At 42.7% G+C, this 15,301-nt stretch overlaps 1 protein-coding gene across 2 annotated transcripts; it reads right to left on the reverse strand.

Annotated features, from left to right (window-relative positions):
- Positions 1-548: 548 nt before the first annotated feature.
- Positions 549-12,042, reverse strand: LOC121551017 (coiled-coil domain-containing protein 92). 2 transcript variants are annotated; one of them, XM_041863534.2, is made up of 4 exons: positions 11,874-12,042; positions 8,135-8,308; positions 5,907-5,948; positions 549-1,818 (listed from the first exon to the last, which is right to left on the reverse strand). In XM_041863534.2, exons 2-4 carry the CDS (start codon positions 8,268-8,270, stop codon positions 1,028-1,030), a joined length of 969 nt encoding a protein of 322 aa, XP_041719468.2. In that variant the 5' UTR covers positions 8,271-8,308; positions 11,874-12,042; the 3' UTR covers positions 549-1,027. The 2 variants fall into 2 exon arrangements, with proteins under 2 accessions (XP_041719468.2, XP_041719469.2); XM_041863535.2 differs by lacking the exon at positions 11,874-12,042 and adding an exon at positions 9,800-10,106.
- Positions 12,043-15,301: the final 3,259 nt, after the last annotated feature.

The following is a 15,301-nucleotide window of genomic DNA, read 5'->3' on the forward strand; positions in this document are numbered from 1 at the left end:
AGTACCATGACAGTGTGACAATGTTCGTCTTCTTTTGTCCACACCCTGTTTCAATAGCTGCAAAAAAAAACTGTGCTATTAATTACCATGTCCACTGGAAGCCTGAAACTTCAAGCAGTTTATGCTTCAGATTCTTCCAAGGTTCTGGTTCCAGGCTTCGCTGACGTGGTGAAAGCCTGTGACAGAGGGTCGATTCTTCCCAACACACACCACATTAGTAACAAAAAGGACTGCTTTATTATATTGTCATATACATAGTCTTCAAGGACCAGTAAGTGTGATGTGAGAAGCATGACAATAAGTGCTTATGCCACTTTTCGATATTTGAGATGTATTTTTCTATATTAAAAGTAAAACAACCAATAAACCAATAAAAACATTTAATCACATATTTACAGATATCATCAAGGACACATATGTCAGACAGTTGTGTGTACATTATGTCTTAGAAATGCCCATGACGTACCAATTAATTTGTATGATAACTTGCCAACTACCAATTAATTTGTGTGATTTGTTCCTGTTAAAGTATTGACATCACAAGATGAAAAACATTCAGGGAGTATTAGTTTAATAAGTTAACTTCTATAACATGTAAGTAGCTGCAGACTTTATATAGCTTGTTGATCTGACTGGACAGTATTGCTGACCAGATGAAGTATGGATAACTTAACTGTAGTAGTAACCTTGACGATGTGTATTGGATTCACCAGGTAAGCAGGCAATAATGCAGATGTTTGGCGGAGAAGTTTATGTGCACGATGTAAGATGGAGTGAGATGAGAGACAATGCAAAAAGGACAGGATGTGTAAGTCACATGGGTTTCAAAACAAAACATTTGGCATGCTTACAGTAGTCCATTTCTACAAATTAAAAAAGTTTTTTGAAGGAGGACCATGAACAAAGTGACATTTTTCTTTTTTGTCTGTTTTCCATTTTACTTTCTTTTGCTCGTTGCAGAATTGCATAAAAAGCAGCCGATTATACAGTAGTTGATGCTCCTTCCCGCTCTTGTTGTGTGTCAGTGTTAAACTGTTCTGTCCGCCCCGGATCGCTTCCTCACCACCTTGTCCCCATTGACCTGGTCCACGGCCAGTATCTCCACCTCTGGCTGAGACGGCACCAGTGGAGGGGTGTTGTGGTGGATGCGGTGTGCCACGCCCACGTGTGCTCGGTGCTGGCGGTCCCGTGCCGGGCTGTGGCGGGGGCTGGAAGAGCGATCACAGGCGATGGGGGGGATGACGGCTGGCCGGTCTCGTACCATCTGCAGATCAGGCGTGTCTCGAGCTGCCTGCAGAAAGGGGGTGGGATCGGGCATGGCGTCCACCGCCTCCCGTAGGACCATCCTCCTCCCATCAGAACCCAGCCGGTACAGCTCGGTTAACTCAGAGTGCAGCGGCTGAGACAGGCTCTTCTTCATGCGACGGCGAGGGGTCTCAGGGCCAGGCTGCCTGTCCTTGGCTTTGGGAGGGGTGGGCTTGTAGGAGCTCACAGGGCTGACGTTGGGGCTGGCCTCGGAGGAACTGCCTGCCAGGAGCTTTTTCTTGGTGGCGTGGAGCTGAGAGGTGAGGTAGGCGATGGTGCAGCCTCTCTGCTCCAGCTCTCCAGACAGGACAGCCAGTTTGTGGCTCTTCATCTTGAGCTCCTCCAGGTACTTCTTCTCCCTTTCCTTGATGGTGTTCTCCAGGACAGAGATCATGGCATTCTTCTGCTCCAGGTCCCTCAGCAGCTCAGTGTTCTCCTCCTCCTTCACCTTCAGCTGAGCCTCCAGCTCCTCACACTTACTGTGCAGCTCCCTGCAGCGCGCCTCGCTGCTGTCTGCACACACACAAACAAATCACACTGTTAGACCTCTATATGAAGATAAAATATGCACATTCACACAACCATCAGACATCTACACCCTGTTGCAACACACAAAATAGTCACACATACAGTAGCCTACTTCATTTGGATCCACAATAAAACATTGTCCATTCCTCTCAAAATATTCCATCAGGAGTACATACAAGGCTGTTTTGCTATTTGCTCTGGTAGGGTTGCCATCTGCAGTCAACATACTGTAGGCTTGTGTACAGATATAGGATCTTAATTTGATTACCCTGTTGTTGCAGGAAATGTCCTGCACAGCAGGAAATGCAAACTTGTAGTGTATTCAAGGTTTAAAACTGCTTCTAAAGTTTGTAATTTCCATTAAAAAATGTCAGACTTGATTTGCCCCAACTAAATATGTCGCAACCCCTACATAAATGTCAATTAATTATAATCCACAAAATAATTTACATTTCCTGTTGCTGCAGGATTATTTTCCTGCTGTGAGAAACTGGTCAAATTAACATCCTATATATGTACATGTCAGACACTAAAAATAAATACATTCTTGCTTGAAAAATTGCTCTTTGCTAAGAAGCTATGTGTGTTTCTTTTTGACCATTTTAATTTAAAACAATCCCAGTAAGGTAAATAATTGTTACCCAGAAATGATATTGAGATAAAAAACAGCTTAATTGGGCCTAACACACACACACACACACTGCAAATTCCAAATATGGCTACACATACTGTGCATCCAACCCTCCACCCCTCCCACACACACACACACACACAACTTGCGTATAGGTACTTTAACACTAGAACTGCTGGGCCTCGAGGAACCCCCTTCGAGCTAATGAACAGCCAATCTGACTGCAACATTCTAACAGTGAAATCAATACATTTCATATATGCTATCGCAAAAATAATAATTTGGTTGTGTTTATAAAGGTCTTAGGTAACGTTAGAATAGAAAAGCTGTATATTATTTTCATTAGTTTATGTTACTGTAGGCTACATGTAAAAACAAAAAACACCAACATTCAAGTGTTCAATACGTTTTATTCATGGAGTGCCTTTGTTACAACTATGAAACAGAAAGCATGTGTTGGAACGCAGTAACAGCTTCTTTTTATAAAACAGGTTTTTGTAAATGTTTGCAAATGTATACAAAATAAAAAACTGAAAAACCTTATTTACATAAGTATTCAGACTCTTTGCTATGAGACTCGAAATTGAGCTCAGGTGCATCCTGTTTCCATTGCTCATCCTTGAGATGTTTTTACAACTTGATTGGAGACCACCTGTGGTAAATCCAATTATATAAGGTCCCACAGTTGACAGTGCATGTCAGAGAAAAAACCAAGCCATGAGGTCGAAGGAATTGTCCGTAGAGCTCCAAGATAGGATTGTGTCGAGCCACAGATCTGGGGAAAGGTACGAAAACATTTCTGCAGCATTGAAGGTCCCCAAGAACACAGTGGCCTCCATCATTCTTAAATGGAACAACCAAGACTCTTCCTAGAGCTGGCTGCCCGGCCAAACTGAGCAATCGGGGGAGAAGGGCCTTGGTCAGGGAGGTGACCAAGAACCCGATGTTCAATCTGACAGAGCTCCAGAGTTCATCTGTGGAGATGGGAGAACCTTTCAGAAGGACAACCATCTCTGTAGCACTGCACCAAATCAGGCCTTTATGGTAGAGTGGCCAGACGGAAGCCACTCCTCAGTAACAGGCACATGACAGCCCGCTTGGAGTTTGCCAAAAGGCACCTAAAGGACTCTCAGACCATGAGAAACAAGATTCTCTGGTCTGATGAAACCAAGATTAACTATTTGGCCTGAATGCCAAGTGTCACGTTTGGTGGCAGCATCATGCTGTGGGGATGTTGTTCAGCAGCAGAGACTGGGAGACTAGTCAGGATCGAAGGAAAGATGAACGGAACAAAGTACAGAGAGATCCTTGATGAAAACCTGCTCCAGAGCGCTCAGGACCTCAGACTGGGGTGAAGGTTCACCTTCCAACAGGAAACCGACCCTGGGCACACAGCCAAGACAACGTAGAAGTGGGTTCGGGACAAGTCTCTGAATGTCCTTGAGTGGCCCAGCCAGAGCCCAGACTTGAACCCCATCGAATATCTCTGGAGAGACCTGAAAATAGCTGTGCAGCGATGCTCCCCATCCAACCTGACAGAGCTTGAGAGGATCTGCAGAGAGGAATGGGAGAAACTCCCCAAATACAGGTGTGCCAAGCTTGTAGCGTCATACCCAAGAAGACTTGAGGCTGTAATCGCTGCCAAAGGTGCATCAACAAAGTACTGAGTAAAGGGTCTGAATACTTATGTAAATGTCATATTTAAATAAATTAGCAACAATTTCTAACGACCGGTTTTTGCGTTGTCATTATGGGGTATTGTGTGTAGATTGATGAGGGAAAAAAAACAATTTAATTAATTTTAGAATAAGTAACTAAATGTAGAAAAAGTCAAGGGGTCTGAATACTTTCCTAATGCACTGTATTTAGGAAATGTCAAGGAAGGAGGGGGGCATGACTTTAAAAATGGCAGAGTAATACAAAAATTACATTCATGAGCAGTCCAAATGACTACTTTAGTGCTTCTAGTGTAAGTGCATCCACTGGCCATGGATTGAGTCTGTCAGTTGAAGTGAGTGAGTGGGGGAGAGGGATGGTCTACAGAGACTCATCTGCAGTGGGCAGAAAGAGAAAGAAGAGCTCCTGTCTCATATTACAGATCTGGTAGATAGCAAGGGCACAGCACTGCTCTGACCTTCATCATTGCTCTTCCTCCTCCCCTTACCACATCAACACGGCTCCTACCGCGCCTCCCCCTTACCCCATTAGCATTGATCAGGTCGTTGGCTAGGGATGCTACAAAGTATGTGTATCAGCCCACCGTTCTCTGGCTAGTATATAAAGCTATTTCAGCTGCTTAATCAGGACCGTAATGATGTCCTGAAAGGTCAGCGTGAGGGCTTAGTTACGGCTGTTTACTGACAGAGCTTTGGCCTCTGCCCATTGTTAACAGTGTTTCTGTAGTACTGGCTGTATACTGAATATCTAACAACATCACATTGATTGCTATATTTTCTACCCATTCCACAGATCCCCTGTGATTCATGTTCAATTCCTATTTGAGTCTGTCTACTACGTGGTCAAATCCCAGAGTTAGACCTCTGTGGTTCTACTGCATGCCCTTGGTCAGTTCTCCTGTGTATTTAATTTAGACTTCTGTTCGATTCTGTGACATGTCCATGGTAACGTGGGGGGAGGGGCTGTGCTGTGAGCTTGACAGTGAGCTGACAGTGAAAGGAGGACAGTGCCCTGAACAGCAGGGGGTCCCGGCCGCAGCGCACTGCTTCCTGGGTGGGAGAGTGTTACCAGGATACAGCACCAGCCTTATGCTCTCTAACATTCCCAGGGCTAAGACATACAGAGGCCTCTGTTCTTATTTATAGCTTTGCAGGTTTTAGTACCTGGGCTGTTCATGGGCACTGCCACTGTTTTCAAACAGCAAGTGTGAAGGCAAGCAGAGACTGAACTATATGTTGAGCGATTCTTAGGCTACATCATTTCATTAACAATATAACTGCCAGTACGATAGTTTGCAAAGGCACTGAAAATATATCCATTTAATTTCTAAAGTTTACCAATCAAAGTTAAATCAGTGTCAAAGAGAGTAACTACAAGTGGTAAAACATCAATGGCTACATTCCATGTCTCTGTCTAACAGTGTACTATACTGCCAGTGCTGACATTACTTACACAATGACAGCAGAGTCAAGTCAAAACACAGAGAGAGAGAGAGAGAGAGAGAAAGGGTTCCCACAGAAATACATCTAGAAAAATTGTGAGAAAATTAACTGCCCCTGCCCCAACCCTATTTCCCACTGACTGGATCACACCCCAGTAAAAAAAGTAGTAATCTCTCAATAACTATGCTATTACTATGTAATAATTAAGTATTTAAAAAGTCAGGCCAATTGCTCTAGCCCCGGAATGTGAGGTGTGAAACAGATGCCTGCGTGTGTGTGTACCTGGGGTCACGCAATGAAAGGAAGCTTGTCAAACATCTTACCTGTTGGATTGGAACTTCTCACTGTCAGCTCATATGTCAAGTCTGTGAAAAGAGAAGAGGATCAAATGTCACCGTCAGACTAGGAAGTGACATCTTCAGCTCTGACAGGAGTGATGTGGTGGCATCAAGGAGCATGCTATTCAGAGAGCATGTCTAGCAGCTCTAGTGGAGACCAGGGTTTTTTCTGGATCAAAATGTGGCTTAGGTGGTGGGAATGGCCAGGGCGTGGCAGTAGGTGTGGCCAATGGCACGGTCGCCGACCCAACATTTTTGAGGCCATCCTGTTGGCCACAGAGACAACATTTTGCTTTTAAAGCAAATTTCCTTCAAATCTACACATTTTGCCATGGGGCGGAGAGAAAATGTTGCAGTTTTAAAGCTAATTTCCTGAAATTCTACACATGTTGCCATGACTTATGGCTGAGTGACTCAAATATCAAACATATAAAAAAATCAATGCCTAATTTTTTAGTTTTAGATTCTCCCTGACTGTGTAGCTTTTATTTTGGTGATTGTTAGTTGTCAAATATGACCTTATTTAAAATAATATAGGTCCATTTTATTTTCTACATTGTTTATAGTCATTCAAGTTTACACTGAAAAAGTTTTTCCATCCCGAAAATAATTTTCAAAATGAACCCTTTTCTCTTTAATGGACCCGGCCCTTGCTAGCCACTCTGGTGTGGTACGCTCTGGTTTGTGGCTCAGGGTATCATGCTTCACTTATGGTTAATCTTGTTCACCTTTGCAGAGTTTCTGTTCTGTGATCTAATGTGACTGTGCATGTTGTTCAGGCAGAACTGTAAATGAGTATTCAGCATGTATGACTCAGAATGTAATAGTCTACCAAGTGAGCTTGCAATCCAGGTTTTGAGAATGTTTTCCTTTGGTTGAGCGAGTATGTTTTCATATTCTGTAACAGTATGAAGTCAGGGTTCATACAGTTTTTGAAAGATGGACTTTCCATGACTTCTCCTTGACCAACAATTAGCGGTGTCTCTATCTGCGTATAAAAAAGAATGCGTAATGTTGTATCCCATGTACCTTCTGTCATTGAGCAAGGCACTTAACCCCCCACAAAGTAGAATACCTGTAAGGAAACTGTGTAAAACACATGTGATCAGCCCTCAGTCTGGAGAGCTACTGGGTGTGCAGGCTTTTGATCAGCTCAATTCTAAAATGTGGTTTGTTAGAGGGGGACCTTAATAAAAACCTCAACACCCATTAGCTCTCCTGAAGGGTGGTTGACCACCAGTGATGTAAAACATTGCAAAATTACAACCAAATACGTTTTATGCCTTTTGAAATAAGTTGCTCATTCAATATATCAAAGATCAAATGGCTATGGTAGGCTACACATCTTTTTATTCATAAGAAGCAAGCCCACAAATTTTCAGGAAATGTACCTTTTCCAGTTTAGCCATATTTATCTTAGCTACCTTAGAAGTGTTTACTTTGCAGGCTGACTAGCATCTATTGAGTTCCAATGTCCCATACATTGGATGCTCAAATCAACTGGAAGTATCTACAAAACAAGTTTTGAAGCCACATAATCCAAAATAAAGGCTACATCTGATCTTTTTTCCAAACTTTAATGTTCACGATTCACAAATAATTATTTGAGTCGCATGATTTGATTCACTGCAATTGAACCGATTCCCAACTAATACAATGGCGAAGTGAATTGTTTGTTTCATCAAAAATAATTGTATGACCTTTTCGCGAGTGCCGGTGGAAAGTTTTTTGGGACATAACAAAAACATTAATATATGCTAATAATAGCTAAACAGTTAACTAGAGGGTACAATATATGTTTTGAATTGGCTACCTAGTTAATCTGTTCTCTATCATATTTTATAGGCCTACCTGTTGCTGCAATGTCCGACTGTCTCTCTCTCCTTAAGCAACGGCCAACTCGTCTCGCACTATGCAGGTGATGCACGCAAAAGTGTCATTCCGATTCTGGCTGATATGTTGATTTTTATTTGATTGATAAAATATTTAAAAACTCTGCCTAAATAAATTACATTAATATAAATTAATTTCCATTACTTCTCCAAAAATGTTAGGATTTTATCATTTTCCAAAAATGTTCCAGGCCTGGAAAACACCATTTTAAAATTCCATTACTTTTCCAGGATTTTCATGACCGTACGAACCCTGTGAAGTGTATGTATTTAGGTCTAGTGGACCTAGTTCAAGTTCAGTTTGAGGTTCAGCATGTTCACCTGTGCAGTGCTGTTGTAGTCTGCGGACCTCTGCATGGAGACCTTTCAGAGTCTTGGCATGGTCCTGCTGGAGGAAGAGCAGGTTCTTCTGGGCGCTGTGCAGCTGATTCTCCAGGGTACCGTTGGGGGACGCCATGGCAGACAATGCAGCAGACACACACCAGCCCTAGAGGCCTGCAAACACAGATGACAGACAGACATCAAAACAAGAGCCGTACCATCTGGGGTTCAGCGCTTAGCCTAAATGCTCCCCCTTTCACCCATAGACATCTGGGATGTGCTCCAGCTTTACTTTGCCTTTTGTTTTTTTACTTTTGGGGGGAGGCTAACTCAATATATACTGAACAAAAATATAAACGCAACATGCAACAATTTCAAAAAATTTACTGAGTTACAGTTCATAGAAGGAAATCAGTCAATTGAAATATAGTACATTCATTAGGCCCTAATCTATGGATTTCACATGACTGGGCAATTTAACATTAAATTCTCTGGCAACAGCTATGTTGGACATTCCTGCAGTCAGCATGCCAATTGCATGCTCCCTCAAAACTTGCGACATCTGTAGCATTGTGTTGTGTGACAAAACTGCACAATTTAGAGTGGTCTTTAATTGTCCCCAGCACAAGGTGCACCTGTGTAATGATCATGCTGTTTAATCAGCTTCTTGATATGCCACACCTGTTAGGTGGATGGATTATCTTGGCAAAGGAGAAATGCCCACTAACAGGGAAATAAGCTTTCTGTGCATATGGAACATTTCTGGGATTTATTTCATGAAACACGGGACCAACACTTTACATGTTGCGTTTATATTTTTGTTCAGTATACTTAAAAAATTACTCAAACCAAATTGGAACTATGTAGAAATTATAATGAACCTAGTACATTTATACAGTTTCTTGACTGTGTCTAGCTCGCTAATAAATCACCTAAATTAAAGCTACCAGTCAGGGAGTATCGAAAATTCAAAAAACAATGGACAGAGGACTGACTATCTTTTGTACATTTTGACAGTGAGGAAATAACACATTTTCAGTGCAGCCCTCCAAATGCGGCCCTCAGGGCAAAATTTGTTTGACACCCCTGGACTAGCCTAATGCCCAAATATAGTCTGATGACACACAGGATCAAGAAAATAGCACAGTATTGAACTCAATATTGTCTTTGGAATGCTACTCAGTCAATACCCTTTTTTATCCTGATAGAATTCGCAATGCAGCCACATTCTATGTTTCTTGCATGGAGAGAAGGGGCACATAGGCTCATACCTTTGTTGCTTACTCTAATTGGCTTACAAACACTGATGTTGAACTATTGATTTTATCATCAGATAGAGAGCAGTCTACGTCTCTTAAGAAGACACCTCAGGGGGAAACAAGTAATCTGCATTTTGTTGGGTTTCTTTGGCCCTTTACCAGCATGTTGCTTAAAATAAACATCAACGCTTTAATGAGACAAGACCCTGGATTAAAAAGACCTCAAATGAATACCAATCCAAATACCATCATAAGAGAACACACATTTCAGAACACATGGTATGGATCTGATTAAATAAATAGGCTAATAGGCCAATGGGTATTTCATAGGCTGAATAGGTCATTATCAACAGGTCATCCAAAAAACTAGGCTACAAAGAACAAACAAACTCTGGCAGGAACTTACTCCACCATTTCACTGCACAAAGTGCATGAGGCAGCTGAGTGTAAGTACAGAATGCTTTCAGAGATCCTGAGAACATTAGTAAACGTCACAGTGACACAGGGTGCGGCATGATGCAGCCAGTCTCCAGCAGCAGGCAGGGTCCGCTCCCCTCCCGTCCCTTCCTCCCTGCTTGGACGTCCTTGCATCCAGTGCTCAGCCAGAGACAGCGCCCAGAGGTGAGGTAAGAGACCATCACTCAGTCAGAGAAGAGCAGCCGTCCCATTGTCTCCACCCTCTCCCAGACAACACTACTGGGCTGGGAGTAGAGAGCACATTGATTTTCCCCTCTGAGTGCAGAGAGAGCCTTCCACTGCATACATTAGCAAGCAAGCTTCAATAACACATCTCATAGCTTCTCCCTTACATCATCGGCTTACTAACATTAATAATAAATTTTGTCACCTCTGATGGCTCTCAAAGCATGCTCTTCAGCTATAGGAGTTTTATGTCAAATTCTCTCATTGTGTACAGAAGCAAAGGACACCAGTTGTCCTCCAACACAGCCGAGTAATCACAGAGAGAGCGAGTGACGCGTCATAAAGGGTGCACTCAGAGAGATAATCTATAATAAATGAGTAATCCTGAGTCCTTCCTGTAAATCCTGGATGGCAGACACTCTCACACAGCACAACCCTTTCCTAACATCAGGCTTGGTTCTTGAGAGCTCAGCTGATGTCATAGCACAGTGACAACATTACAGGACCAAATTAAATTATGCTCCTTTTCTAATGATATCACATTGTAATGACATCACCAACAAACAACCCTCCACCCTCTTTCTCCATTTGTAGTGATCTGGTATACTCAGTTATACTCAATTAATGTTGCTTTTGGAGAGAAAATTGAACTCCCCTCCCCTATCTCCTCTCTCCAATGAACTGCAGAAGCAAGACAAACTAGCTACCATACTTCGCTAAACAAAGATTAATGCTCCAGACACACCCCCTGTGAAAAAAAGGTTGGGGAGAAGTCTCACACCCTTAACTGAGAAAATCCCTTTAAATTCACCTAACTAGGCTAAGTGCTGTCTCAAATGAGTATACTGAAAATATCATGAAGTCACAGCTTTCCTATGGAGGGTGGGTGTTGAGCAAATGTCTTTGTCTCATGGCTACTTTGTTCGAGTCCATATAATTAACTTTCTATGTGCTTTGGAAGAATCCATTGAGACATTTAGCCTGCATTTCTCTGCTAGAAAATGTGCAGAACTAAAATATATGCACTTGTCAACATAACAGCCAGGTAGCGAGTTGGGTTTGCAGCAATAAGACTCTTTGTAGGACTAATTATTCATTACAATGGAAAAGCAAGTCAAACTGACCTTATGCTAGGACAAAATTATTGTAGAATTTGTATTGGTTTCAGCACCTGCATTGCGGACAGCACCCGATCCGACTTTCACACGCAAATCTATTTGACAACAAAGATAGCTAGGCATCGAGCTACCTTAGCTAATTGTTTCATTTGATGTTAACTGTAATTCAGACGTACGATGATCGGTCCGTAACAATTGGTTAAGGCCGCCCTGTTCGTAAACAACATCGTCGTCTTATTACACTCCCAATCCAAATAGCTGAACTGGTAATATCTAGTAGTACTACTACCTCCTAGTAAATACGATTGTCATTTTGTGTAGCCAACCAACCATCAAGTAAACTAGCTAACGTTAGTAGCTATATTATTGATATGCAGTCACACATGGCATGTCACATTTAGCTACCTAACCAACCAAACTGTTAGCTAACATTAGCTAGCTACGTAAGTTAGCTAACTTTAACGTTAGTAACGAGTGCAGAAGCTAGCGCTACCTAAGATGCTGCATTCGAAGATAATTTCGAAGCTCTTGTATGTTCATTTTAGCATAACAAAACAATAAATCATTGCCAATAGTTATACTCATTTGGCTAGCTTGCTGCTAGCTAGATAACGTTAACGTAACCAGACTCCGAGAGAGGCAGGTGCAATCGATGAGGGGTCCTGCTGTTACCAATGTGGAAAACGGTTTATAAATGTAATAAAATATCGTGATACCTACCTTCAAAAATATTACAATATCGTCTAATATTCTCTAATATATAAATAGTTGCCGTATTTGCTACAGTGGCTAAATCCGTTCAGCCATGTTAAGGCATTGTCGTTGGTGCTGTGGGTCAAACGCTCCTCTTGTCTGCACTAACAGAGGGCTGTGTCAGTTCTCTCGCTCATCTCCCTGAGCTACAACAAAATAAGGCGATGCATCATGGGATACTACTAAAAGTAGTAACAATGTTCAATAAATGGTCTTTGTTTTATTACTTTTAAGTTGACACTCAGAAATAGATGGGAATGCGGGTATGAAAATGCATAAAGAAATCAAAGAAAATGTGATTTTAGTAAACATAACATTTGTAAACCCAGCGGTTGCTATGCATATTGTCAGTATCGAGCTGTATCTATCTAGGGCGTAAGCTATATTGCCATAGAAACAGAAAACTGCTTAGGTGCGTTCAGTTCTCTTGAATGTTTGCTACGTTGCGGAACGGTTTGTACTGAATGACATGTTTCACCAAAACGTTCTTGTACGTTCTGGAACAGACTTTGAGGTAAATTTGCTCCGATTATGTGTATAAACATAATTGGTTTGCTCCCATTTGGTGGGTGTGGCGACGTGTGGCTTGAAGCGATGAGTGACTTATTTCAAGGGCAGTGGCCATGCTGACAGCGTTCCCCAACCCCTCCCCGTTTTTCAACTGGTCGTTCAGTACAGCACCATTTCAGTTAAATGTTCCATAACGTAAAAACTTTTATCCAAATCATTATTTTATGTTCTTGGAGAGACTTTGAGGTACATTTGCTCCCCTTTGGTGGGTGTGGTGAGCTGTTGCTTGAAGCAATGAGTGACATTAAAGGGCAGTAGCCATGCCATAGATTGTAAAAAATAAGGCCATGCTGACAGTGTTCCCCAACCCACAACCCTACCCGTTTTTCAACTGGTCGTTCAGTACAGCCCCGTTTCTGTTCAATTGAACGTTTTACTTAATTTCGAACTCAAGTTCTTACTATGCTATAAACTGTCTCCAGACAGCACCACTGAATACTTTTCAACTTTGAAACCACCCAAGTTGATAACCATTGCTATGAACCACCCTCCTAGGAACCTCCCTCCATGACCCATATTGCCCTGCCCCTGATGGTATAATATGCACAGCCCTGCTGGAGAGTGTCATTGGTTCTTTTGAGTTTTGATGTTGTGTCTTTGCCTGACAAAGTGATACAAGCTTTTGTGACGAATACATTACGTTGTTACAGGTGTCAAGTTTATGAGCATGTGGCAGCAGTGTGTAGGAGGGAGGTTCCTAGGTGTGAGAAGTGTGCAGAAGGGCATGAGACAAAGGAATGTGTAGCATTGGGGAAAGAAGCGGTATGTGTTAATTGTAGGGGTGCCCATGGGGCTGGGGATCAGAAATGCCCAGTGCGAGAAAGGCAGATTGAGGTCAGGGTTAGAGTAGAGCAGAGGGTGTCGTATGCTGAGGCAGTGAAGAAAGTTGAGGAAGATGGTTCAAGGGGGAGGGATCCTGAGAGGAGTGGTGTGAGTAGTAGCTCTGTACCAGTATAGAGGTATAGGCCAACAAGTGATATATGCTTCAGTAAGATTGGCTTTTTAGCATTCATAGCAATGGTTATCAACTGTACTGCAGGGATGGAATGTAAATCGCAGAAAATAGAGGTTGTGGTGGCAGCTATAGAGAAGTATTTGGGTGTAGGAGATTTGACGTCAGAAAAGTTACAGGGTGTGTTGAGTGGTGGTGTCCCGTCCTCCCAGGCCGTTGGCCTGAGGTAGGACTAGATAGGTATAAATAGTGGAGTAGGGTGTTTAAAAAAAAAAGAGTGTAGGGTTAGATGGTAGGATATTTGTTGATTTATTACCCTTTTTCCAAGCAAAGTGTAAGCGAGTTACTGTATTCTCCAGTGTAGTTGGTGGCGGTAATGCAACATTTATTGGATGCCAACCGCCAGTAAACCTCAAAGAAGAAGAAGAGCGTGTCACTGGGTGGAACAGTAGTGGGAGTTCCGATCGAGGACTAATGTCGCAGGGAGAAAGACAGACAGGGGGGGAAGTGTTTTGAGATGGAGTTATGCCGGGATGCCATCGGGCCACAGGCAAAGTTGGGAGCAGTTGAATATTGGGGAATATTGGGACAGGGACACAGAAAGGAGGATTTCTGAGGATGAATGAAGGGGAAAAAAGAGGAAGAAGAGGTCAAAGAAAATGAGGAAAGCAGAGGTTGGATTTGAATTTGAGGAAGATGGCGATGGGGTGTCAAAGAAGATTGGTGTCAAGTGAAAACAGAGTGAGCCGTGCGCCAGACTGAGTTCTGGAGGTGAAATGGAAGTGAATGAGGGCGAGTTAAATGAGGTGGAAGGTGAAAGTGGATCCTTGCCTTTTGGCGGATCCATTTGTGGTTTCAGGGTGGGTGGGAAAGGAGTTGGGTGCAGTTGAATCAGTGAAGGTAACCTGTAGTGGACTTGTGTTATTTGTTTGTGTTTTTTCTGATTAGAGGGAGCGGGCGCTCCATGTCAGGCAAAATGGGTCAAGATCTGTTTCTTGCTTTGCTCTTAGGAACAGGGCACCATTGAAAGGAGTGATTTCTGCGGTAGTGTTAAGTGTGGAGGTAGAGCAATTGAAGTTGAAGATTCCTGGTGTTTGTGTCACCCACCGTTTGGTGCGACGCAGACCCGGTGGTGAGCGTGGTGAAACAGAGTCACTATCAGTGCTTTTGAGTTTTGAGTCAGTCTTTACCCGACAAGGTCATGTTAGGATATATCAGTTATCTTGTTAGAGCTTTTGTGGTGAATCCACTGCACTGTTTCAGGTGTATGGTCATTTCGCAGCAGTGTGTAGAACGGAAATTCCAAGATGTGGGAAGTGTGCAGGAGGGCATGGGATAGAGGATTGTGTAGTTTCGGTGGCTAAAGTTTTGTGTGTCATCTGTAGGGGTGCACTTGTTGCTGGGGAGAAGAAGTGTCTGCTGCGAGAGAGGCAGGTTGAGTTGGCTAGAGTCAGAGTAGTGCAGAAGGTGTCATATGCTGAGGCAGTGAAGAAAGTAGAGGAGGATGGGTCAAGGGAGAGGTATTCTGAGAGGATCGCTGTGAATAGTAGACCTGTGCCATCACAGAGGGATAGGCCAATGAGTGAAATATGCTTCAGTAAGGTTGTCTTCTTAGCGTTCATAGCAATGGCTATCAACTGTACTGCAGAAATGGAATGTAAATCACAGAAAATAGATGTTGTGGTGGCAGCTACAGGGAAGTACTTGGGGGTTGGAGATTTGACTTCAGAAGAGGCCATTGGCCTGGGTTAGGATCAGATAGGGTTAAAGTAGTGGAATAAGGTGATGGGTTTAAATGAGTATAAAAATCTAAATCAAATCAAATTTTATTGGTCACATACACATATTTAGCAGATGTTATTGTGGGTGTAGC

This window comes from Coregonus clupeaformis, chromosome 18 (assembly GCF_020615455.1).
Source record: "Coregonus clupeaformis isolate EN_2021a chromosome 18, ASM2061545v1, whole genome shotgun sequence".
Taxonomy (NCBI): Eukaryota; Metazoa; Chordata; class Actinopteri; order Salmoniformes; family Salmonidae; genus Coregonus; species Coregonus clupeaformis.